Source organism: Hipposideros armiger, unplaced genomic scaffold (genome assembly GCF_001890085.2).
Source record: "Hipposideros armiger isolate ML-2016 unplaced genomic scaffold, ASM189008v1 scaffold_1027, whole genome shotgun sequence".
Classification (NCBI taxonomy): domain Eukaryota; kingdom Metazoa; phylum Chordata; class Mammalia; order Chiroptera; family Hipposideridae; genus Hipposideros; species Hipposideros armiger.
The window spans coordinates 267,645-292,174 of NW_017732377.1; the positions used below are offsets into that span (position 1 = coordinate 267,645).

General features: G+C 34.3%; 1 protein-coding gene across 1 annotated transcript in view; it reads right to left on the reverse strand.

Annotated features, from left to right (window-relative positions):
- The window catches only part of DCC (DCC netrin 1 receptor), a gene marked incomplete at its 5' end in the record, with an annotated part of 282,466 nt that overhangs the window by 143,399 nt on the left and 114,537 nt on the right, over positions 1-24,530 (reverse strand). The window contains one exon of the mRNA XM_019631644.1: positions 23,131-23,325. Coding sequence (XP_019487189.1) covers positions 23,131-23,325 — 195 coding nt within the window. The remainder of the gene's footprint in view (positions 1-23,130; positions 23,326-24,530) is intronic.

The window sequence follows — 24,530 nt, forward strand, 5'->3', positions numbered from 1 at the left end:
AAAAAAAATCACTGAAGAATTCTTCAGGTACTAAGTGCTGGTAGAGAAATTTTTTAGACTTCAGCAAATTACTCTAGTATTTCAGAGTGATTGGCTTTATTTGCTAGATATTTTCCAGAGCTATACTTGACTTTCATAAGATAGCTTATGGAGGGTACTTAAGCTATTGTAATACAGCACAGAGGTGAAGAAATGCTTTTGAGTCAGGCAGTTTGCGTCCTGGCTCCGTCACTTACTTGCTAAGTCATTTAAGCTTCTTAGCCTCAGTCTAACTTTATCTAGCTTTGCTCACCCTTCTGCAAGATGGCATCAGTTAGATCTCTGTCCTCTTAGGACAACTGTGATGATCAAGTCAGACGGCTAATATAGAATACACAAAGCTCTGCACATACTAAGTGCTCAATAAATGTTATTTATTACCATTTTATGGGATGTGGATGCCTTCAATTATTTGTAATGTACATATTGAGTTTCCTAAGTGTTTATCATATAGAGCATGAGCAATAATATCTGTTTTATTGAACACTATTAATATTAGTTTTCCTTCTGTTTTCTCCTCAAAGTCTAACATAAAACATAGGTCACAGACAGTTAAAGTATAGTCTTCACATAAAAAACAAGTTTCAAATCTTCATAGTAATGGCCTATTCAGAAAAGAGAAATAAAATCTTGAATCAGGCTTTGTTTCCTGAAGATACAGAATATTTGTTTCAAAAATAACTTCATCCTCCACCAAGCTGACAAGGTGTTTTCTCCTCCCACATGAATGCCAGGAGTGCTTCTTATGCTCATTTGACAGATTGAGAAAACCAGGAAACAAAGGCAAGGTGACTTGACCAACAACAGAAAATTCACTGCAGCGTGCACACTGACATTCTGAACATCAAAACCCTTCCCCTCCCATTCAGGCAAGTAAAGCAACAGAAGAGACACAATGGATACTTTTACTGTTATTGCCAAGAGATGAAAGCACTTACTACTCATTATCAAAAGTTCCTTACATATATTCCATTTTAAAATATATGTGTCCCTGCTTCTGGTTTCTGTATGTCATCAAACATACATCCCACAGTTGTAAAGTTTTACCTCAATTTTAAATAGTAAAAGATGGTGTGGCAATAAAACAAGAGATTTGAAAAAAAAAGAACATAACAATTAAAAATTGAATTATTACTCATGATTATGAGATAACATGTTAGCAAAAGACAATGGTAGGAATAGGGTCAAGTATCAAAAAAAAAATCATCAAGTTTCTGCCCCAATCCTATAACCTCTCCATAAGTACAGTTTTGTCCAGTAATTTTATAGTGTTCTTTGATTTCTGCTCAGAAATGACTAATTGGTGTATAAACCTTGTGCATTAGATTACCATAAAGATAAATCACTTGCTTTATTCTTGTGGGTATAATTCCTGGCTCTGTGTAGTTTTTCTCTTTTTTGTTTGTTTGTTTTTAGGAAAAAAAATTGATTTTTTTTTTGCTGTAAATATGCTTTGCTCTTAAAAAAATTCCTCTGTGCAATTACTCATTGTATTCCATCCAAGTTTCTTTTTTATCTTTTCCTGAAAAACAGAGGTCTTGCCACATTACACAAAAGGTAGACAGGGGTGAATGCAAGATTGGTATTTAGTTCCTAATTTGCTTCTGGACATTAACATAAGAAGTGTGGCTGACAAGCCAGAAGAACACAATGCCTTTGGATAGTTGACTACTTTGGATGCTTTGACTACAAAGTTAGAACCATCTTATTCGTCTGATTTCACTATCAAGTCTCTTTTCATACAATCATTCCCTGTCACTCTAATGCATTCTTTCACCAGTAACATTGCCTTTTATGTTGAGTTCTTCCTCAACTTTCCATTAATTTTTGTTTTTATATATTGGTCATGATGTTTTAGAAAGCAGATGGTACCTGGTTTAGAAGATATTTTTCTTTTTAAATTTAGAATGAGGTTGAAAAATAAACAAGTAAGATTGAGAGTTAGGGTATTTTGGAGAGATGTCACAAAAATGACAGCATGAGGAGAGCTTCTTGAAATTGTCCCTGGAAATTATAACAAATTGAACTGCTATAATTCAACAAAGGATAACCTTTGTTATTCTTTACACAAGCATGTCTAAGTGTCTAAGTTAACCTTAAGACACAAGCATGTCTAAGAGATCTAGGCATTGAATCACCTGACGGTGGGGAAGTCGGGCAAGCAAGGGAGGGGAAGGGGGAGCGCAGAGACCTGGGCCGCAGGACACAGTCCGGAGCTCACTGCAGTCTCCAGAGAGGGAAGCATTGAGGCTGCAGGCTCGCTCCCTGTGGCCCACAGTCCTGCCTAAGGAATCTGCATACAATATGGTTGAACACAGAGACTTTGGGTGACAACTGTGGTTTAAGTCCTCACTGCCGGGTAAAAAACAGAAAACAAACACACAGAGACTGGCTGACTCCTCCCACCCTCCCAGAGCTTGCTCCAGCCCACCCTCCCAGTGTTAGAAGCAGGTACCAGAAGACATGGTAGATTAAAGAACAGAATATCTATTGCCCTAATCACTGGAGACACAGTCCTGCAGCCACAGATACACAGTGAGACTAATTCCTTTGATAGGAAGAAGCTGTTGGGGCGAGACAGCTGTGGGCTGGAAATCTCCATTGCTCAGAGACAAAAACCTACCAGCCGCCTCTCACAGCCCACCCCGCCCCTACCTGTTTGGGCAGATCCCAGTGGAGGCAACCAGAGCCACTGAGACACGCAGGCTCTGCATCAGGCTGCAGGGGCAGCATTCGAGTGTCAGGAGCTCAGAACTCTACCGCTCACCACATCCTCTCATGGTGTCAGGGCCCTGAGACCCAGGAGACCTGCTCACAGAGGAGAAGCCCACCTTCCAGGAACTGCTCCCCTCCTTCCCCCATACACACATATAGTGTGAGAGGCTGGAATAGTGCGAGAGAAAATAAAAGGCTGTAGCAGGAGAGAAAATAAAACTTTTCAGCAACACCTACTGGAAAGCAAAAGAAATATCTCTTCCTAGCAACCTGTTACAGAACCCACTACTATAGATGCCCAGGAAGAGAAACAATAATTCATTAATTGCCATGAATAACCAAGGTAACAAGAGAGCTCAGAAATAAAATGAAGTCTCCAGAAAATGAACTTAAAGACATGGAAATATGTGACATAAATGACAGAGAATTCAAGATTGCAGTTCTGAAAAACATTTAATGAGATGTAAGAAAACTCAGATAGGCAGCTTAATAAGCTCAGAAACAAAATGAATATTTTAGCAAAGAGATTGAAATTTTAAAATATAACTAAATATAAATTTTGGAGATGAAGAACTCAATAAAAGATAGATAGATAGATAGATAGATAGATAGATAGATAGATAGATAGATAGAAAGAAGAATGAAATAGCCAGCTTAGGAAATAGAGCTGACCAGTTGGAGGAAAGAATCAGTGATATCAAAGATAGACATCTGGAAATTACACAGATTGAAGAAGACAGAGAGGGTTAAAAGGAGGGGGGGTGTTAAAAGAAATGAAAGCACTCTACAACAACTTTCTGACTTCATCAGAAAGAGCAACATAATAATAATGAGCATACCAGAAGGAGAAGAGAGGGAGAAGGAAACAGAGAGTCTATTCAAACAAATAGTTGATGAGAACGTCCCAAACCTGTGGAAAGAGCTGGATCCTCAAATCCAAAAAGCAAAGAGAACACCTAATTACCTCAATCCCAGCAGGCCTTCCCCAAGGCACATTATACTGAAGCTGTCAAAAATTAATGACAAAGAAAGAACCCTCAAGGCAGCCAGGGGGCAAAAATAGCAGTAACCCATAAGGGAAGGCCCTTAGATTATTATGAGGTTTTTCAGCAGAAACCCTACAAGCCAGGAGGGAGTGGAATTAAATATTCAAACAGTTGAAAGAGAGAAATTATCAGCCAAGAATAATATATCCAGTAAAGTTATCTTTTAGATATTAAGGAGCTATAAACACCGTTCCAGGCATACATAAGCTGAGGGAATTTTCTAACACAAGACCTACATTACAGGAAATACTGAAGGAGGCTATTCAACCTGAAATAAAAAAAAAATCAAAAGAATACAAAACCATGAGCAAGAATACTGACAGACAGAAGCAGGAAATGGCAACCCCTACACAAAGTAGGGCATTATATACCTAAACATAACATAAAAGATAAAGAAGATAAAAACATTTCTAAAAAGGAAACAGACAAGAAAAAGACAACTTGCTACTGCAACTCAGAAATCAACTCACAGCATAAATAAGGATAACGTGTGACAACAAAAACTTAAATGGGAGAGAGCAAACGTCTGAATCTGCAAAGGGGAATGATGAAGAAAAAGGCCTACTGTATATATAAAACTTTCTTTTACATAAACTTAATGGTAATCACTCAAAAAAAATCCAGAACTGAAATATATAGCATAAAAAAAGAAGAAACAGAGGGAAAAAAATCATGGAATACCATCACACTAAAATAACAGATGCAACAAAAAGGCAAAGAAACAATAGAGACACCAAGATACCAGAAAGAAAAAGATAAAATTGCTATAAGAAATACTCATATATGAATAATAACCCTAAATGCAAATGGACTGAACTCACTGATAAAAAAGCACAGAGTAACAGATTAGATCAAAAAACAAAACCTAACCATATGCTGCCTCCAAGAGACACATCACAGCTACAAGGACAAATATAGACTCAAAGTTTAAAAGTAGAAATCAATGCTTCAAGCAAATGGTATCCAGAGAAAATCAGGTGTATTCCTACTTATATTGGATGAAACAGACTTCAAGATAAAAAAGGTAATAAGAGGCAAAGATGGATATTTCATAATGATAAAGGGGACAATGTTATAAGAAAACATAACACTTATCAATATGTGCCTCCAATCAGGAGCACAAAAATATACAAAGCAACTACTAACAGAACTAAAGGGAGAAATGGACCCAAACACAATTATAGTAGAGGACTTAAATACATCATTGAGAGCTATAGATAGATCATCCAAACAGAACATAAGTAAAGAAATATCAGCCTTAAATGACACATTAGACCAAAGGGACATAATTGACATTTATAGAACACCAGACTATACATTCTTTTCTAGTATATACTCATATAGAACATTCTCAAGGAGTTTGTTTTATGTTGGGACATAAAACTAGCCTCAGCAAATTTAAGAAGATTGAAATCATACCAAGCATATTCTCTGATCACAAGGTTTTGAAATTGGATATCAACTACGAAAAGAAAGAAGGAAAAACACACAAATATGTGGAGGTTAAACAACATGCTATTAAAGAACAACTAGATCAAAGAACAAACAAAAGGAGAGATCAAAAGACACATAAAAACAAATGAGAATGGAAATACATCCTGTCAAAATTATTGGGATGTAATGAAAGCAGTAATAAGAGGGAAATTTATATCATTACAGGCTCCTATCTCAAGAAAGACAAAAAATTCCAAATTAACAACCTAACATTATACCTTAAAGAACTAGACAAATAAGATCAAATGAAGCCCAAAGTCAGTAGAAGGAAGGAAATAATAAAAATTAGAACAGGACTAAATGAAACAGAGAACGAAAAGACAAGCAAAAAAATTAATGCAACAAAGGGCTGGTTCTTTGAAAAGATTAATAAAATTGACAAATCCTTGGCTAGACTCACTAAGATAAAAAGAGAAATGACACAAGTAATCAAAATCAGAAATGAAAGAAGAAAAGTATCATGGATACCACAGAAATACAAAGGTTTATACAAGAATGCAATGAAGGACGATAGGCTACAAAATTCAAAAACCTAGAAGAAATGGACAAGTTCTTAGAAACATTTAGCCTTCCTAGACTGAATCATGAAGAACTGGAAAATCTAAATAGACCAATCAACAGTAAGGAAATTGAATCATTAATCCAGAACCTTCCCAACAGCAAAAATCCAGGACCAGATGGCTTCACTAGTGAATTCTACCAAACTTTCAAAGAGGATCCAACACCTGTACTCCTCAAACTCTTCCAAAAAGTTGAAGACAAGGCAATATTTCCTAACTCATTTTATGAGGCCAGCATTATCCTGATATAAGAACCTGATAAGAGTAACACAAAAAAGAAAATACAGACCAATATCTCTGATGAATACAGATGCAAAAATCCTAAACAAAATTCTAGCAAATTGAATACAACAATAACAGTCAAGTGGGATTCATTCCAGGGGCACAAGAATGGTTCAACACATGCAAACCTATCAAGATGATACACCACATAAACAAAGATAAAAATGATATGATTATATCAATAGATGAAGAAAAAAACATTTGACAAGATGCAACATCCATTTATGATTAAAACACTAAATAAAATGGGTAAAGAAGGAAAATGAGTTAACATAATAAAGACCATATATGATAAACCCTCAGCTAATATCACAATTAATGGTGGAAAAATGGAAGCCTTTTGCTCATGTTCAGGAACAAGACAGAGTTGTCCCCTATCACCTCAGCTTTTCAACATAGTATTGGAAGTCCTAGCCAGAGCAATGAGGCAAGAGAAAGAAATAACAGGCATCCTAATTGGAATGAAGAAGTTAAATTGTCATTTTCTGCAGATCACATGATTTTTTTTTAATAGAAAACCCTAAAGGTTCCACCAAAAAGCTATTAGAAATAATAAATGGATACAGTAAAGTTGCTGGCTACAAAATCAATGTACCAAAATCCACTGCATTTCCTATATACTAACAATGAAATTTCAGAAAAATGAACAAAAACTTCCTGTTGCAATTGCAACAAAGAGAATGAAACACCTAGGAATAAACTTAACAAATGTTGAGAACAATCTATATGCTGAAAACTATAAGGCATTTTTAAGAAAAATTGAAGACAACACAAATAAATGGAAAGATAGTCTATGTTCATGGATGGAAAGAATAACATAGTTAAAATGGCCATATTACCCAAAACAATATACAGATTTAATGCGATCCCCATCAAAATTCCAATGGCATTTTTTAAAGAAATGGAACAAAAACATGATCAGATTTGTATGGAATCACAAAAGACCCTAAATAGCCAAAGCAATCCTAAAAAAAAGAACAATGCTGGAGGTATCACACTCCTTGACTTCAGCTTGTACTACAAAATGACAATAATCAAAACAGCATGGTATTAGCAGAAAAAAACAGACACACAGGCCAACGGAATAGCATTGAAAACCCAGAAATAAGTCACCATATATACAGGCGTGTGATTTTTTACAAAAATATATAATGGAGAAAAGAAAGCCTCTTCAATAAATGGTGCTGGGAAAATTGGAAAGCCACATGCAAAAAAAATTAAACTAGATTGCTATCTGTCCCCATACACAAAAATTAACTCAAAATGGATCAAAGACCTAAACATAAGACCTAAAACAATAAAATGCATATAATAAAACATAGGAACTAAACTATGGATCTTGGGTTCAAAGAGGATTTTATGAATTTGACCTCAAAGGCAAGGGAAGTAAAAGCTAAAATAAATGAATGAGGCTTTATCAAACTATAAAGTTTATAAAGTTATAAAGCAAAAGAAATCATCAGCAAAACAAAGAGGAAACCAACTGAATGGGAGAAGATAGTTGCAAACAATGCCTCCGATAAGGGGCTAATATCCAAAATATATAAAGAAATGTACAACTCAACAACAAAAAAATAAACAATCCAATAAAAAAAATGGGCAGAGGACCTGAACAGACACTTCTCCCAAGAAGACATAAAAACGGCCAACAGGTATATGAAAAAATGCTCAACTTCACTAGCTATTATGGAAATGCAAATCAAAACCACAATGAGACACCAACTCACACCTGTTAGAATGGCTATCATCAACAAGACAAATATTAATAGCAAGTGTTGGAAAGGCTGTGGAGAAAAAGGAACCCTTACACACTCTTGGTGGGAATGTAAACTGGTATAGCTGCTATGCAAAACAGTATGGCAGTTCCTCAAAAAATTAAGAACAGAATTATCATATGACCCAGAAATCCCTCTTCTGGATATCTACCAAAAAATCTGAACACATTTATCCATAAACATAGATGTACTCCGATGTTCACTGCAGCATTAGGGTAGCCAAGAAAATGGAAGCAACCAAAGTGTCCCTTGATAGATGACTGGATAAAAAAGATGTGGTATATAAACACAATGGAATACTACTCTGCCATAAGAAAAGATGAAATACTGCCATTTGCCACAACAAGGATGGATCTTGAGATTATTAGGCTAAGTGAAATAAGTCAGACAGAAAAAGTCAAGAACCATATGACTTCACTCATATGTGGTACATAAAACTGAAAGCAACAAAGGAACAAGACAAAAAAACGAACCTCATAGACACAGACAACAGTTTAGTGGTTACCAGAGGGTAAGGGGGTTAAACATATGGTGATGGAAGGAGAACCGACTCTGGGTGGTGAGCACACAATGGGATATATAGATGATGTATTACAGAATTGTACATTTGAAACCTATGTAATTTTACTAAACATTGTCACCCCAATAGATTTAATAATAAAAAATAAGATTGAGAGTTACCTTTTGTGTTGCCTTTTTAGGGTTGCTGTTGCCATTTATACAAACTTGGCTTAAGTTTAGAAATCTATTCTGTTACAATTCTGAACGCTATAAGTCCAAAACCAAGGTCAGGGTGGCCACACCCCTGGAAGCTCTAAGGGAGACCTTCCTTGCCTTTTCTGTCTTCTGGAGGCTGTCAGCATTCTTTCTGGCTGCATCACTCCAATCTCTGCCTCTGGCTTCACATGACCTTCTCCTCTTCTCTGTCTCTCCTCTGCATGTCTTTTATAAGGACACATCCTTGAATTTAGGATCTACATAATAATCTGAGAAAATCTTATCTAGAAATCCTTAATATATCTGCAAAAACCCTTATTCCAAACAAGGTCACATTAACAGGTTCTTGGGGTTAGGAGGTGGGCATATCTTTTTGGGTTAGGAGTTGGGCACTCCAACCACTCCATACACCTTATAAAAAGGCATATCTAAAAAATGAGTAATTTCTAAAATGCCACTTCTATGCTAATTGTTAAGGATGCTATGTTGACATTCACTTAAATGCTTGTAGAAAAAAAATGGCCCTGGCTCATAACACTGTAACTTCTCAGAAATATTCTAAGTTACCAAAAACAAATATTGACTCTCTAATGAAAGAAGTAGTTTACACATGATGTTTAACAGGTGAAAGCCTGCTTTGTTGTAGTTCTGCTTTTATTTCTTATTTACATAAATTAACATATAATAGAGCAATAGAAAAGCAACAATGATTTATAACACAATCTGCTATTTCTGAACTATATGACCATTTTTTGTTGTTGTTATTTTTATAAGACAATAAAATGTTGAGTTTAGGGAACAGCCATTCCTATTGAGCAAGCAGAATTTGAGACCACAAAGTATTTCCATGCATGGTTAAATATTGTTCTAAGATTTGAGCTGTGTATAACCAAAGCCCTTCTCAAATGATTGTGTTAATTAAATAAAATATGTAAGTAATTTACAGATTGAATATTCTGATTACTTGATTAACTGATTAATATGTTTCAGGGTAGACATTATTAGAAATAATAATTCCATTCAATTGCTGTACTTAATTTTCCAATTTATGTGCATTAGTCCCATGACCTATATATGTCCACACTTTTACAATAGAATACTGATCATTAAAACATACACCTACACACACCGACACTCACACATGCAGAACACCTGAAAAGAGAAACATTTTTAGATTCACTATCTAACAGAATAATGTGCCACTTTTAAAGGTGGACTTGTTTAAAACTTAATTTATAAATGTTGATTATCTAAATCTTAACTATCTGTCCCACAGTCTGCTTTGTCCCTACCATTATCCTCAAAACAATTAAATGCCCAGGCAGAAGGAGGACAAAGTTTATATCATCACGAGCCACTTGGATATAAGGAAAAAGACTAGATATGAAGACTAGATGGCAGGGTAAGTCAGAAGTCACTCAACTGTGTATTGTCAGGACTCTTAAAAGTAATTAAGGATATCAGAAGATAGACTCCGAATGTCATTTTGAGAATATCAGAAGCTTCACCTTGAGAAATTCTGGATATTGAACAAAGCATTTAAAGACAACAACCGCAGTATAAGGCACAACTGTCCAATACTGGATTATTTAAATAATAATGGGTGAATCACTTTTCTTGTTAATGGCTCAGGTTTTAGAATGGAAATGGAGAGGAGGGAAAGAGCACTAACCAATTTTACAGAGATAGAAAAGCAACGACTGTCTCCCATTACTAAATTGCACATTAGAAAGGCCACGTCTGGGATGCAAAGAACACTGCAATGTAGTCTCAGTTTAACCCTGGATTCCAGTTTTCCAAAGACTTTTTTGAATACGGAACATTATCTCATAAAAATGGATATATGACAATGAAAAGAAAGGCTAGGTAGTGAGTAACACTTACTGACTCGCTAAATAATTTGCACACAGATTCTCAGCATTTGGGAATCAATTAGTTCCTTGATATAGTGACTGTTAAATACACAACATGAACCCTTTGAATTATTTGGAAATAGGTGAATCCAAGAATGTTCAGTTTCAATTTTATTCCACCCTAAACTCACACTCAAGTTATCTCTATTCATTACTCCTGCTACTGCGTTATACGAATTTTCACTCACGATTAAATTGGTTTGTTCACTAGACCTTAAACCTCCATTGCTTGCCATTGACTTTGCAGTCCTGCGCATACCACATATGTCTTTTCCCACAAGAATAAATCCTACCCATCCTTTACATCAAAATTGTCATGCCAGTATTTCTAACAACCTCATATAGTAATCTCCCAAACTACCAAAGCAACTACTATTCTTGTAGGAACCTTTGACCTCATTTATTCTTTTCAAGAAATGTTTTTATATTTATCATACAATGCTTTGGGAGACTATACCTTACATTTCTTAGGATCCCTCTCTACCCTCCACATGTTATCTTAAGCTTAACAGTTACTCAATAAATAATTATATGCACCAACTAGGATAAGAAATGATAAACCTTTTGGTTTTTCAACACACTATCTACATAAGAGATTTATTTGTTTATTTTGTTTTGTTTTTTAATTAAGCAACTGCTTGCACTATAGAAAATTGACCTATTTGGTGTCTCGACTCATGTCATGCCAAGAATATTTGAAAATGATATTATGACTCATATAATATGCATTATGTTATATTGAATTCATCTACATCTGTAAAATAAGAGCATTAAAACCTACTAAGGTGAATTTCAGAGTTTATGAAATGCTAAGAAAACAAGAAGATATATTGTTCTTTGGATTCATTAGAGTTGTTATTCTATCCACAACATTTAGAATATAGATATTGGGCAAATAGTATTGACGGGGAAAAACAATATGCAGCAAAGATAAGAGGCATGTACAATCAAATCTGAGATAAACAATAGATATTCTCATGTTCCTGTAGAAACTCCATCTTAGAGCCTACCCATTGAAACTGTCAGAATAAAATTTATTATAGAGTTACTGATATTAACTTGAGAATAAGCAGGGATTCCCCGTGTAAATAACAAAATTACATAGTAATAATAACAACAAGGTTAGGTGACTTTCTTCCAGAAGTGCTTATACAGCATACAATACGCAGATTTTCAATGACGAATTATGATCCTCTACTCTGAAATACAGCTGGAGTTTGTGTCTACTATTGCTTCACTATATATAAATACTCTGAATGACACAGCTGGGGATAAAGAAAGGGGTGAATCTTCCCCCCCCCCTTTTTATTGTCTTTACCACTAAATAACTTATTTATTTAGGGCTTTTGTGATCAGGCTTTTCAAGTTTCAGGTCAAAAATCATTCTTCATAATGCTTACATCCTGTTTCAAAACATACAAAGCAGAATTTTGTTAACCAACACCTATAATGTACTTCATTTCAAAATAATAAAATGTTCTCTACATGGTACTTATTTATTTTTTATTTATGTACATCGACTATTGTAGAGGCTGCCAAAGTGCATTGATTTTCTGATTTAAAATGTTTGCATGTCATAAACTCTAAATTTCTATATTCCATGCATGAAAGAGTTTTTTTTGATGGGGGGGGGGAGGTTGGTGCTGAGATTAGCATTATAATTTACTTTGTATTCACTGAACTCAGGAAGCACTCTGGGAGTTGTAAAAGTTCATTTCTCCACAGGCTAAGAGACCTGTTTCTAAGAGTACTTAAGTTAAATTTATTCTCCAAAAAATACAATATGACAGTTAGGATCCATTCTTGATGAGATTTGTGACAGAAATCAGGAAATAGATATAATGCAGTGTGGCATTTTTGGTACTCTTAAAAAGCTAAAAGTTCTGGCATAGTGATATAATAAATGATTGTTTAATTGTTTATTAAAGGACTTCCACTTCTGAATAAAATACATTAACAAAGACTGAATTTACCCTCCTGCCTGGGTAAAATTAACAACAACAAAAAAAAACACAGCAGACAAAACAACAGTTTTCATATATTGGACATTAGGCACATCAGGTCATTTGTCTCTAGGAAAAGAGAAACAAAGTGAGCCCATTGATCTCTCCAGTTTAATGCCTGGAGAAAGTTTTCCAGCTGTAGAAAATAAATAAATAAATAAGAAACCCAGAAGGAGACTGCTGGTCTCCCTTAATTGAGAATACAGAGCAGGAAGTCTGAGATAACCAAAGCAACTGGAGTTTGTGAGGAAAAGTACCAGAGAGGAGAGAAATGCACAAAAGGAGAGTTCTGGAGATCAATAAAGGGTCTCTTTTGAGTCTTTATCTGAGTATTTATCAGTGCATGTGTCTGAGGAAATTTCCCAAGACTGGGGAAAGAACCACCCAATACTAGCAAGGAGAAAACAAAACAAAACTTTGCTGTTCACCCAGGGCCAGGAATAAGTGGGTTTCCAAAACACAGATTTCAAAAAAGCACATAATTTATGGGAAATTAGGTAGAATACTTAGAGGGCATTGCTTTAATAGTAAGGCAAATTAGCCCTATGCTATGAAATGGTTCTCTAGTACCATGTAATAGCTTAAACTGGTGTTCTAGTACCATGTAATAGCTTAAAAGCAAGCCTAAAAAGGATCACAATTTTTTCAAGTAATATAACTGCATTCTAGAACACAACTCAAGAATCTTTTAAAAAACACAAAAACCTACAGCATCACACAAGTTAAAAGATGCAATGTCTAAGAGGTACACATGCAAAAAAGTAAATATGCATTATGTTTTATTGAATTAATCTACATCTGAAAAAAGTAAAAAATATAATCCCTAATGAGGAGAAAAATTAATAAATAGAAACAGACCCAAAAATGACATAGATGAAAGTATCTGTAGACAAGAACATTAAAAGAGATATTATAACTATATTCCTTATATTTGAGAAGGTGGAAGAAAGTTTGAGCATGTTAACGCGGATGTGGAATATGTAGAAAAGACCCAAATCAAACTTCTAGAGATAAAAACTATCATGTGCAATATGAAAGACCCACTGGATAGGATTAAGGTCAGGTTAGCCACTGCAGGGGGGAAAACAAAAGTGGCTTTAAAGATATAGTAATAGAAACTATAAAAAATGAAACACACAGAGAAAAAAGACTGAAAAAAATAGAAAAAATAATCAATGAGCTGTAGTACAACCAAAAGCATCAAAACGTATGTGTAAATGGAGTCCACAATTGAGAGGAGTAAGAGTGGAAGAAATAAAAACTACTTGAAAAAATCATGTCCCAAAATCTCCTGAGTTTGATGTAACCTATGAACCCACTGATCCAAGAATCTCAAACAACCTCATGAAGAAGAAACATAAAGAATACTACACTGAGGGCTGGCCAAGTGGCGCGATGGTTAAGAACTGGCTTGGGACGCCAGAGGGCCCCGGTTCGGATCCCACATATGAGGGCCAGTGACACTGCCCTCTACAGCTAAGATGCTGAACAACAGCTCAGCCTGGAGCTGGGCTGCTGTGAGTCGCCAGCGACGGCTAGGCTGCAGCCCCTGTGGCAGTGGGTTGCCATGGGCTACCGTGTGTAGCCAGAAGCCAGCATGAGTGGCCAGCAGCTGCAGTGAGCGCCCGGCTGTCCAGAAGCCGGCGACTGATCTGCCTCACCCTGGAAGAGCGCAATGATGGTGCCAACTTGGGCCAGTGAAGCGACGTCCTCCACAGCTAGACTGAAGAACCAAACGACAGCAACTTGTCTGTTCCCCTTCCCCCAATTCCCCAGCACTGTTCCGATCCCCTCAATTCCCCAATAAAAGTCTTAAAAAAAAATACTACACTGAAACATCAGAATAAAATTGTGTAAAATTAGTGGCAAAGAAAAAAATATCTTCAAAGCAGCCAGAAGAAACAAACACATGAAGTATGGACGTACAAGGCTAAGAAAGATTACAGTAGTCTTGTTGGAAACAAGGTAATACAGGAGATAGTAAAGTACAGTAATATAATTAAAAATATTGAAAGAAAAAAAAATGTTGACTTAGAATTCTATCTCCAATACAAATGTATTTTTAAAAACAAAGGCAAAATAAAATTCTTTTTCAAATGTACAAAAATTAAAAAATTCATCACCAGCATAACTACATTACAAGGAAGTCCTTTAAGAAAAAGGAAAAATTATACTGGTTGAAAATCTGGATTAACACAAAGAAATGAAGAGCACTAAAAATAGTAACTACATAGTTAGATGTAAAATACATGTTTTTCTTCTTTTTTAACCTTTAAAGAATATTTGATTGCTTAAAGAAAAAGAATAACAATGTATTGCAAACTTATATAATATTTCTGTAAGGTCATTAGCGATAAGTCAAAGATACCTACTATAAGTTATAAAGCTATCACTAAAGAAGCAAGACAGTTACAGCTAATGAGCTCACAGAGGATGCAAGATAAATAATTAAAAATAATTAGTCCCCCAAAAATGTAGATACAGAAGGAAAAAGGGCACAAAGAACATATGGGAAAAACAGATGCAGCAAATAAAATACAAAGAATAGGATGGGAGATATAAACCCAATCATATCAATATTCACATTAAAAGTAAATGGCCTAAACACCTCAATTAAAAGTCAGAGACTATCAGATTGGATGAAAAAGCTAGACCCAACTTATGCTGCCTACAAGAAATCCACTTTAAATATAAAGGCACAAACAATGGGAAAGCAAAATAATGGGGAAATATATATCATGCTTACATACAAACAAAAAATAGGCTGGAGTTATTAATATCAAACACAATGTAGATTATACAGCAAAGAATATTACCACTGACAAGAGTAAAAGTTTATAAATGATAAAGTAGTTAATTCATCTAGAGAACACAACAATCCTAAATAATTAGACACCTTATAAAATAACTTTAAATTACACGGAGGGGTGGGGAGGGGGGATGAGGTCAAAACTGGTAGAACTAAAAAGGAAAAACATTCATCTACAAGTATAATTGCTTAATAAAGCAAAATGCTCAGACATTTGTTTTTCTCTTTTTCCTCTAAGTCAGCCCTAAACCTAGTTCACAGGGTAACAATTCTCAGACCTCCATGATTAAACTCGGAGAGTCATACCTGAAGCTATATGTAAGTTGTGTTTGATCAGAAATTTTAGGGCTATATCCTGTTTCACTAGGTTATAATATTCTGTTCTTGAATTGAAGGGATTTAATTTTCTAGAACTTCTATAGGAAGTGGAATTTCCACACAGTAGTGTGTTCGACCTGCATATCCTGATCAGGCTCACATTTGATCCCTGTTTCCACCCTCCATACGGAAGAGCCGGGTCAGGTCATTGTTGTTTATAACAATATTTATCTGAGTGTATTAACGTAACATTTAACTTTTTCATTAAAAAATTAGCTTTGACTTTTCTTGTTTATTTGAGTTCTCTTGTTGTCTTCCCTCATTTGTAAAATTGAGATGATGCCTGACACTAAATAAATGAAGAGGATGAAGGAATAGATTGATATTTGTAAAGTATTTGCACGAAATGCACTGAGTAGCTGTCTTTATACCTTAAATGATATGGACAATTAAGGAAAGATCTAGACTCCTCTGACCCAAATAAAACATTTTATAGCAAAACTTACAAGATGGAGGAACAGTTTTTGATCCAATGCTTGAATTTAATATTAGAATGAATAACCCATATAATCCATTATCTTATTAATTTTATTTTACAAATGTCAACTCAAATTTGAAAATACAAGATGAAATATGGAAGGGTTATAAAAACAGAAGAATAAAAATGGGATGGATATATATGCACACATATATGTATATATATGTGTGTGTGTGTGTGTGTGTGTGTGTGTGTGTGTGTGTGTGTGTATGTTTCCAGTGAGGTCTTTTCTCCTCTAGTTCAATAATAATATTCATCTTTTGTAAAAAAGTCTTCCTAATAGCCTCAGAAAATTCACCAGATGTAAGATAATGCATCTGCTTTGGACTTCAGGGAGTAGAAAGGGAGAAAAGAGTTACAAATAGAATGGTATGTATTATTAATGAATCACCCTGAGGCTATCCTCAAAGAGTGCTAGAAAATGCCTATAGGTTTAAAAGACACTAACCTCAAATAAAAAAATCATAAAAGGTAAAACCATTCTTCCTGATATATACCGAGCAATGATCTCATGGAATGACCTTTTCTCTTCTCTCTCACTCCTTCTTGGGCAACCGGTGCTCATGTTGAATCTAACTTTCCCACTCAGGGTTTTCTCAGCATTCTGTCATAGTTGAAACCAGTTCACTTTTTTTGTCTTTCCTATTGAATTCAATGTCACTGTGTTGTCTAGATGTTGGATTCAAATTAATTTTAGGAAATGAACACTTTTCATACAATTTCATGCATTTGATGAGTTATCTGAGTTTAAAAGCCAGAACCCTCAACTACTTTTAAAATTGTATTTTATATAGTCTACATTTAGGTAAAAAAGACAGACCAGAACACTACAAATTTCAAGATTTATAAAAACACAATTCAAAGTCTATGGACCATGCTATATATATTTGCTAAACTGCTGGTATAAAGATGATAATAAGAACAATGCCTTATTTCTATGTGCATAATGTTTTTAATTTCAAAAAATGCAAATGGCTTTACTTTTATTATCTCAGTTAAATCTCATAAAAAGTTTGTAAGGTAGCATACTATCCTGCTTTGGAGATGAGAAAACTGAGGCTCATAGAGTCCCACAGCATGGGAATGAAAAGACTAATGCACCACATATGACCACTAATTCATTGTTAGATATAGAATTCAAACATGCCTTTTATAACATTGAATTGTGAACAAATTTAATCACAAATGGAATTTTTTAAAGTCTTTTTATTCTGTCTTTTTTTTTCCGAAACAGTCCAAATTAAAATATTTTCAATTAGTGTCATAAAAAAGGATTTTCAATTATATTTTGACATAGGTAATAAATTCACCTTAAAATACTGAATGCTTTTAATTTAAGGGAAAACTTTAATATTTTTGTAATGAGAATGCAAATTTTGATATTTATATACGTCTTACAAAGACCAGCTTCTCTTCCTCTATTAACTCTTTTCAATATCTTTTAACTCCCTGACACCATAAAATATGGAATAAAAGATACTCTTTTCCCCCATTTTCACTGAAATACTGGAAGGCCAGAGTTTAAATAACTTGCCCAAGATTAAACATTATGGCAAAGAAAAAATATGGGTCTGAACCCAGATTTGAAATCCCATCCAATTCCATCTTTATTTACATTTTAGTATGCTTAGACTATATTTTTAAAATAGGAGTCTATTGAAATCGTGTCCTTTACATCACTGAAAGGAAGATATGAATGAAGCAAAGAATAATTGAGTATTCTTGAAAAGAACAAAAAACATCTTTCCATATTGGGGTAACACTTCAAAAGAAGTGACAGATATTCATTAAACTTCAAAAGTTTTAGTTGTACATTCTTTCATACGGTAACACCAAATTCTAAGAAAATTAGTTTCTTGTACATTTCTGATAATCCATATCAATGATGGTGAAAGATTTTAATGAATTCACCTTAAAATAGTGATAGTTTTAAATGCACTGATAAAACTTGGAAGAATCTAAATTCTTGTAGAATATTTGCCATGTTAGTTTAATCCCGGTTGGAAAAGCAATGGCTATATTTGGACATTTACACATAATAACTTTTGTTCTCTAACTGTCATGAGTTTGTAAAGGTACATGTTGTTATTTTTAATCATTTCCATTGCATAAGGACTAGAATACTATACTTAAAAAAAAGGTTTAGTTAAATGGATACCCGAAATTTAACTTTTTAAATGACTAAACTTTGGTCGGAAGTCCAAACTTAGTCAGAAGTCTGCTCCAAAATGTTGTGTTTTCAACAAAATTATATATTCCACAGTCATATGTGGTTCCTCTAATTTATTTTGTTAACATAAATCAGTGTGCAGTAGTATCAGACATAATTTAGGAAGTGATTTTATTTTTATCAAGAATTTTCACCATAGCAGTTGTTCAAAAATATTTAACAAGGGACTATGAGTTTTCAGTTCTGCTATGATGGTGTGAATTCTCTTTAGCTCACTCATCTTAGCTCACTCATCCCATTGATAACAACCATAAACTGTAAATACAACAAACAAAGAAACAAAAACCCACAAAAAAACCCCAAAAACAAACAATATAGTATCTGAGGGTTATACAAAAGTAGGCAGATTGCTGAATTAAGTAAAAACTTGGAGAAGTCAGAAAAGAGAAAACAGGCAAATAAAAAACAGAAGGGACAAACAGAAAACAAAAATAAAATAGTGATCTAAATTCAACTATTTACATAATTACATTTAATTTTAATGGTCTAGAAACTCCCATTTAAAGGCAAAATTTTTCAGAGTGCATAAAATAGCAAGACCCAACTATACTGTACCACCTAAATGAGACAACAACTTTAAATGTAAAGACATAGGTTGAAAATAATGAATGGAAAATGATACACCATGTAAAATTTTAAGTTTAAGAAGTCTAGAGTGGCCATATTAAGAACAGATAAAATTGTCTTGAAGAACAAGAACATTACCAGAAATAAATAAGGATATTTCAAATATTAAATGAAGTGATTTACCAAGAAGACATTATAATTATAAATGTACATTGGCTTAATAACAAACTCCCAAAATAAATAAAGCCAAAATATTTAAAAAGGGAGGCATAGATGATTACATGTTTTTAGAAAGTTTTGATTTTGACACTCAATCTTAGCAATTCAGACTACTGACCAAAAATATTAGAAAAGACACAGGTGATCCGAAAAACACTATCAAAGACCTTGATCTAATGACATTTACATAACTCTATAGCTAATGCAGAATACATATAGTTCACATAGTACCTTCAACAAAATTAATAGTATGCTGGTCCATAAAACAAGTCTCTGTAAGTTTAAAAATACTGAAATCAAATAGTACATTTTCTAATCGTAATAAAATAAAATTAAAAATCAGTAAAAAGAAGAAATCTAGGAAAACCCAAAATTAAAAAAAAAAAATTAAGCAAGATAATAACTCATGGGACAAAAAGAAATCATAGAAATTTAGAAAACATTTTGATCTACATGATAATGAATATAAAATATATCAAAATTTATGAGAAACAAGCAATGTAGTACTTAGAGGAACACCAATAGTTTCAATATCTACATTATGAGGTTTGATCTCAAGAAATTAGAAATAGAAGAATGAAGTATGATTAAAATAAGTACAAGAAAGGAAATAGTCAAGATAAGAGCAGATATGAAAGAAACAAAATAAAGACAGATAATAGAAACAATTAGTAATGTTAAAGGCTCTTTCTTTGACAAGATCAACAAATTGGTAAACCCCTACCTAGGGTCATCACACAAAAAAAGAGAGAGCACAAATCATCAATATCAGAAGTGAAAATGCAGTTATCACTACAAAAAATAAGAGAATATTATGAATGAAAATTCTATGCCAACAAATGTGACAAAATGAAGTAGACAAATTTCATGAAAAATTGAACTTGCCAAAATGAATACATGAAAAAATACAAAATATAAAATATCTATAGGAGCTAAAGAAATTGAATTCATTATCTAAAGCCTTCCTAAAAAGGACATCTCAGATCCAGACAGTTTCATTAGTGAATTCTATCAAATATTCTAGTAATAAATAATATTAATTTTTACACAAGCTTTTTCAGTAACAGAAGAAGTGCAAACTGTTCAATTAATTTTATGAGACCTTTAAAAGAAAAACTGGCTAAAGTCACTACTATGAAAAAAATATATAGATAAATATACCTCATGAATATTGGCACAGAAGTCAAATCTAATAATATATGAAAATGATTATACATCATGACCACATAGGATTTATATGAGAAATTCAAGATTAGATAGCCTTCAAAAATTACTCAATATAACTCACCATATTACAAAAAGGAGGAAAACCATATGATCATTTCAAGAGATGGAAATTTCACAAAAATCCAACAAATACTCATAATAAAAATTCCCAGTAAACTAGAAGAATTATAAAACTTCCTTGATCTAACAGACATCTATGAAGAGCCTACAGCTAGCATCCTATTTCATGTCTCCACTAAGATCAGGAACGAGGTAGAGATGCCTTTTCCACAATTTCTATTCAACATCTTACTAGATCTTAACCAATAGAAGGCAAGACAAAGAAACAAAAGGCAGGAGATCAGAAATCAAGTGTAAGACTTCCTATTTACATATGATATGTCCATTTAAATGGAAACTCAGAGCATCTACAAACTGCTAGAGAACAAAGAGGTGAATTTAACAGATCTTAGGATGCAAGGTTAATGATTAAAAAACATTTAAACTTTGCAAAGAAACCACTAATTGTTTTATTTATTCCACTGAACATTAAAGTAGGCACATCAGTTTCATAAGTACCTTTTTGAAAAAGTATTTAAAATATAATTTTTAAACTTTAGAAACACAAAGTTATCTAGACATTTGTACACACACATATATAATATGTATTGTTCCTATTTAAGATATATATAAATGTTTAACACTGGCTAAATACCAGTTTATATGCATAACCATAAGGATGCTTGAACAATGACAAAATAATAATTATTTTATTTCATATTTTATGTTAAGACATGAGATTATGTTAAAATAATGTCAGCTGGTAGAACTTTCATACATACTGGGGGTTCCAAAAAATGTATACACATAACTTGTATTCATCTTTTGTTATTGGTATACATTATTACAATTTTAATACAGTTTTTCCTTTTCTTAAAATATGTATAAATTTTTTTGGCATCCTCTGTATATACATATGCATGTGTGTATGTGGGTGTTTGTGTGTAATTACTCTTTCCGGGTAAATTTCAAAATGTAAACTCATGATTATCTGTCAATGAGATAGATTCATACAGTTCCTATGGAAGTGCCTATAGAACGGTTTTACCTGGTTTAATAGTTTTCCCTACACCAGGAGGAAATTCTAGATTTCTTGTTAAGCATTTGGAGAAATTTGCCAGTGTTGATCTCCCAAATGCCTCAACTTTGCTAGACTTGGAGACACCTGGAGAGTTTCCGTGTAATAAAGAGCATCATTATCAAAGGGACATTGTGAAACATTGCAGTTTCCCTTCAAGAGTTTATTCTGAGCTTGCACCATGTTCGCAACGCGGGAGAGCCTGTGTGCTGCCAGGAGAATCTCTCCCTCTGCTGTGTGGCATCACGATGAACTGTCAGAGACCATGTATACTGAATAATGGATAAATGAGGGTCCCCTGACATAGGTTTGACAGTCATAAAATGTGAGTTTTGTGATTGCCTTAACAGTCTAACTCAGGGACTGACTGAGAGAATATTATTATTTCTAAATGCCAAGCTAATGAAAATTGTGAAGACTTGCAATAGGTGCTTCTCTTATTAGTGTTTGAAGCAATTATAGAGAGAATGGGTCAGTGCAATTTTCCTCCTGCACTTAAAAAACCCTTTCTTGTTACTGCAAGAAGAGCTATTCAAATTCAAATCAGGCTTCTTATCACAAATGTTCTGTTGTGAGAGACATTGAAAAATAAGTAGAACCCTCCTCCCCCCCTCACCAATCAGGCTGCATTTGAGGAGGTCAGTGTAATTTAAGGCAAATAAAATGGTGTTAAATCAACAGGTAGAATCAACTTGCTTTTGCTTTATGAGAATTACATTCTTGGCACCCTGTATATAACATATATTTCTTTTATTTCCCTCTGTTAATAATATAGTCTCTTATTGCACTACGGACAATCAGATATAAAATGAATACAAACACTTTTAAACATGTTAGCCCTCTCTGAATAAACAGATTTTCAATGGATTCCAAATATCACACAATTTAAGTATTGAATTCAGTGAACTGAGGTTGAGTACAATAAGAGAACTTGGATTGGAGAAGAATCAGGAATAAATGTAGAGAGGAGTTTGATAACTCTGAGGTTACTGGCTTGATTGAAAATTCATCTTTCATTTTGTTGTTTTACAGTCATAATGACATAGTCACACAGCTTTATCTATAAATGCAAAGGAAAAGAAAGTAATGTGACTAGATAATTTAAGGTTAAAAAAAAACTTGACAATATCTTCCTAGTGAAAAAAAGATGAAAAATGTGTTGACTTTCATTTTATATGAATTATTAAGATTAAATGTTTCCATTTATCGGTGGTAACAGAAAAATGATCCAAGGCAGTTTTTGTATCCTTATGACACATAAGCAAGGATACACACCAGGGCACTCATTACCGAGAATCTCTAGATAAAATGTCCCAATTCAAAATCCAGAGAGGAAAAATGTGTGTATATGTGTATGTGTGTGTGTGTGTGTGTGTGTGTGTGTGTGTGTGTGTATAGACTGATACAAGATAGAAAAAAAGGACTATTTTGAGAATTAATATATGCTCCGAATTGAAATAAGATTCCAAAGGACAATTTTCAAAGAAAAAAATGATAAATAAATCATTTTTTTCCCTTAATAGAAAAAAAACAAACAACCAAAAACCTCACAGGCACTCACCTAACCTCTCAATGGAATAATACCGCTGTTTACTATCCACACGTACTGTCTCGGCATAAGGGCTCCCAACGCCGTAACCAATGATGTAACCTCGCACTACGATGTTTGGGTTCAAGGGAGGAGTCCAGCTCATGATGATGCAGTTGGTCTGGGGCCTCACATGAAGAGAGCTTGGTTGGTCAGGGACTTGAGACTCTAGAATTCAAAAAAAGGCATCGTCAGCCTGTCTCATAATAGAACATACAGCATGGTAAAATTCCCATTTAAACAAGACAATATCATATTCCATAGATCCGCAGACGGTGCATCACTTCTGGCCGCAGTTCTTCCTTGTTTCAACATGTGACACATTTTTCATGTTTTTTTATTTAAGTTTCACAGAATTTTCTAAGCACAGAGAGTAATGAATTCCTTCCATAGCATCAGGCATCTTTATTCTATTGGGTGGTTGGAAAAGTCATGGCGTATTTTTTCTCTGTTTTTCGTTGCGAAAATGCGTCATGACTTTTCCGGACAACCCAATAATAGTTTTTTGGTTCTTTTTTCCCCTTTGGGCATATGTTTTTCCCCATATAGTACTACTTAGGTGTCATTAATAAGAGGTGAAACTGAAACAGCACACAAGTCACATTGACCGGCTTAAAACTGGCTCTGCTCCCTTAAAGCAGATTGGTGGTTAATGCAATCTTTGAGTTATTTTACAGATGTGCCATCCCTGCCCTCAAGATGACCCCAGAGCCAAGAATCTTCAGCCTACAGAGCTCAAGTAATGGAGGTGTGGCCACCGGAGCCCTCTACCAAGCAAGAGGTCCTTCAAGGAGGAAGATCCAGTGCCCAGACCAGATATGGACAAATATAGAACTGACCAATCAAACCCTGCCAGACTGGGATTTCCTTGGGCTTTCTCTTGCCCTTCAACCCTATTCCATAACTGGCCAACTTCCAAAACCCTCCAATCAAAACTTGCCCCTCCAGCATTACCTCATACCATCCTGTTCTCCCTAATCCTTAAAACCTGTCTGTACACCACATAGGGGAGACAGATTTAAGCAGCACCTCTTGTCTACTGTGAGTCAACTCAGCATTTAATAAATAAGCTCTTCTCTCAAAGGCTGGTGTCATAATTGTGGTTCTTATGTGCATTGGGCAGCAGACCCTTGCTCGGTAACAAAATCAAGGCAGATTTAAGAATAAGAAAAAGGAAAATGAAATGTCAAAAACTGTCTTGTCCAAGGATTACTTGTTCTGATTTAACTAGAAATAAAAATAAACTTAGTCTTTTCTTCTTAAGACATTGTCGGGAGAAACAGTTTAGGGCCATGGTTTGCTCAGCATGGTTAGGATGGTACTTGACCTATGATTTACTGAATCTGTGAAATGCACATTGATTAGGAAAGGAA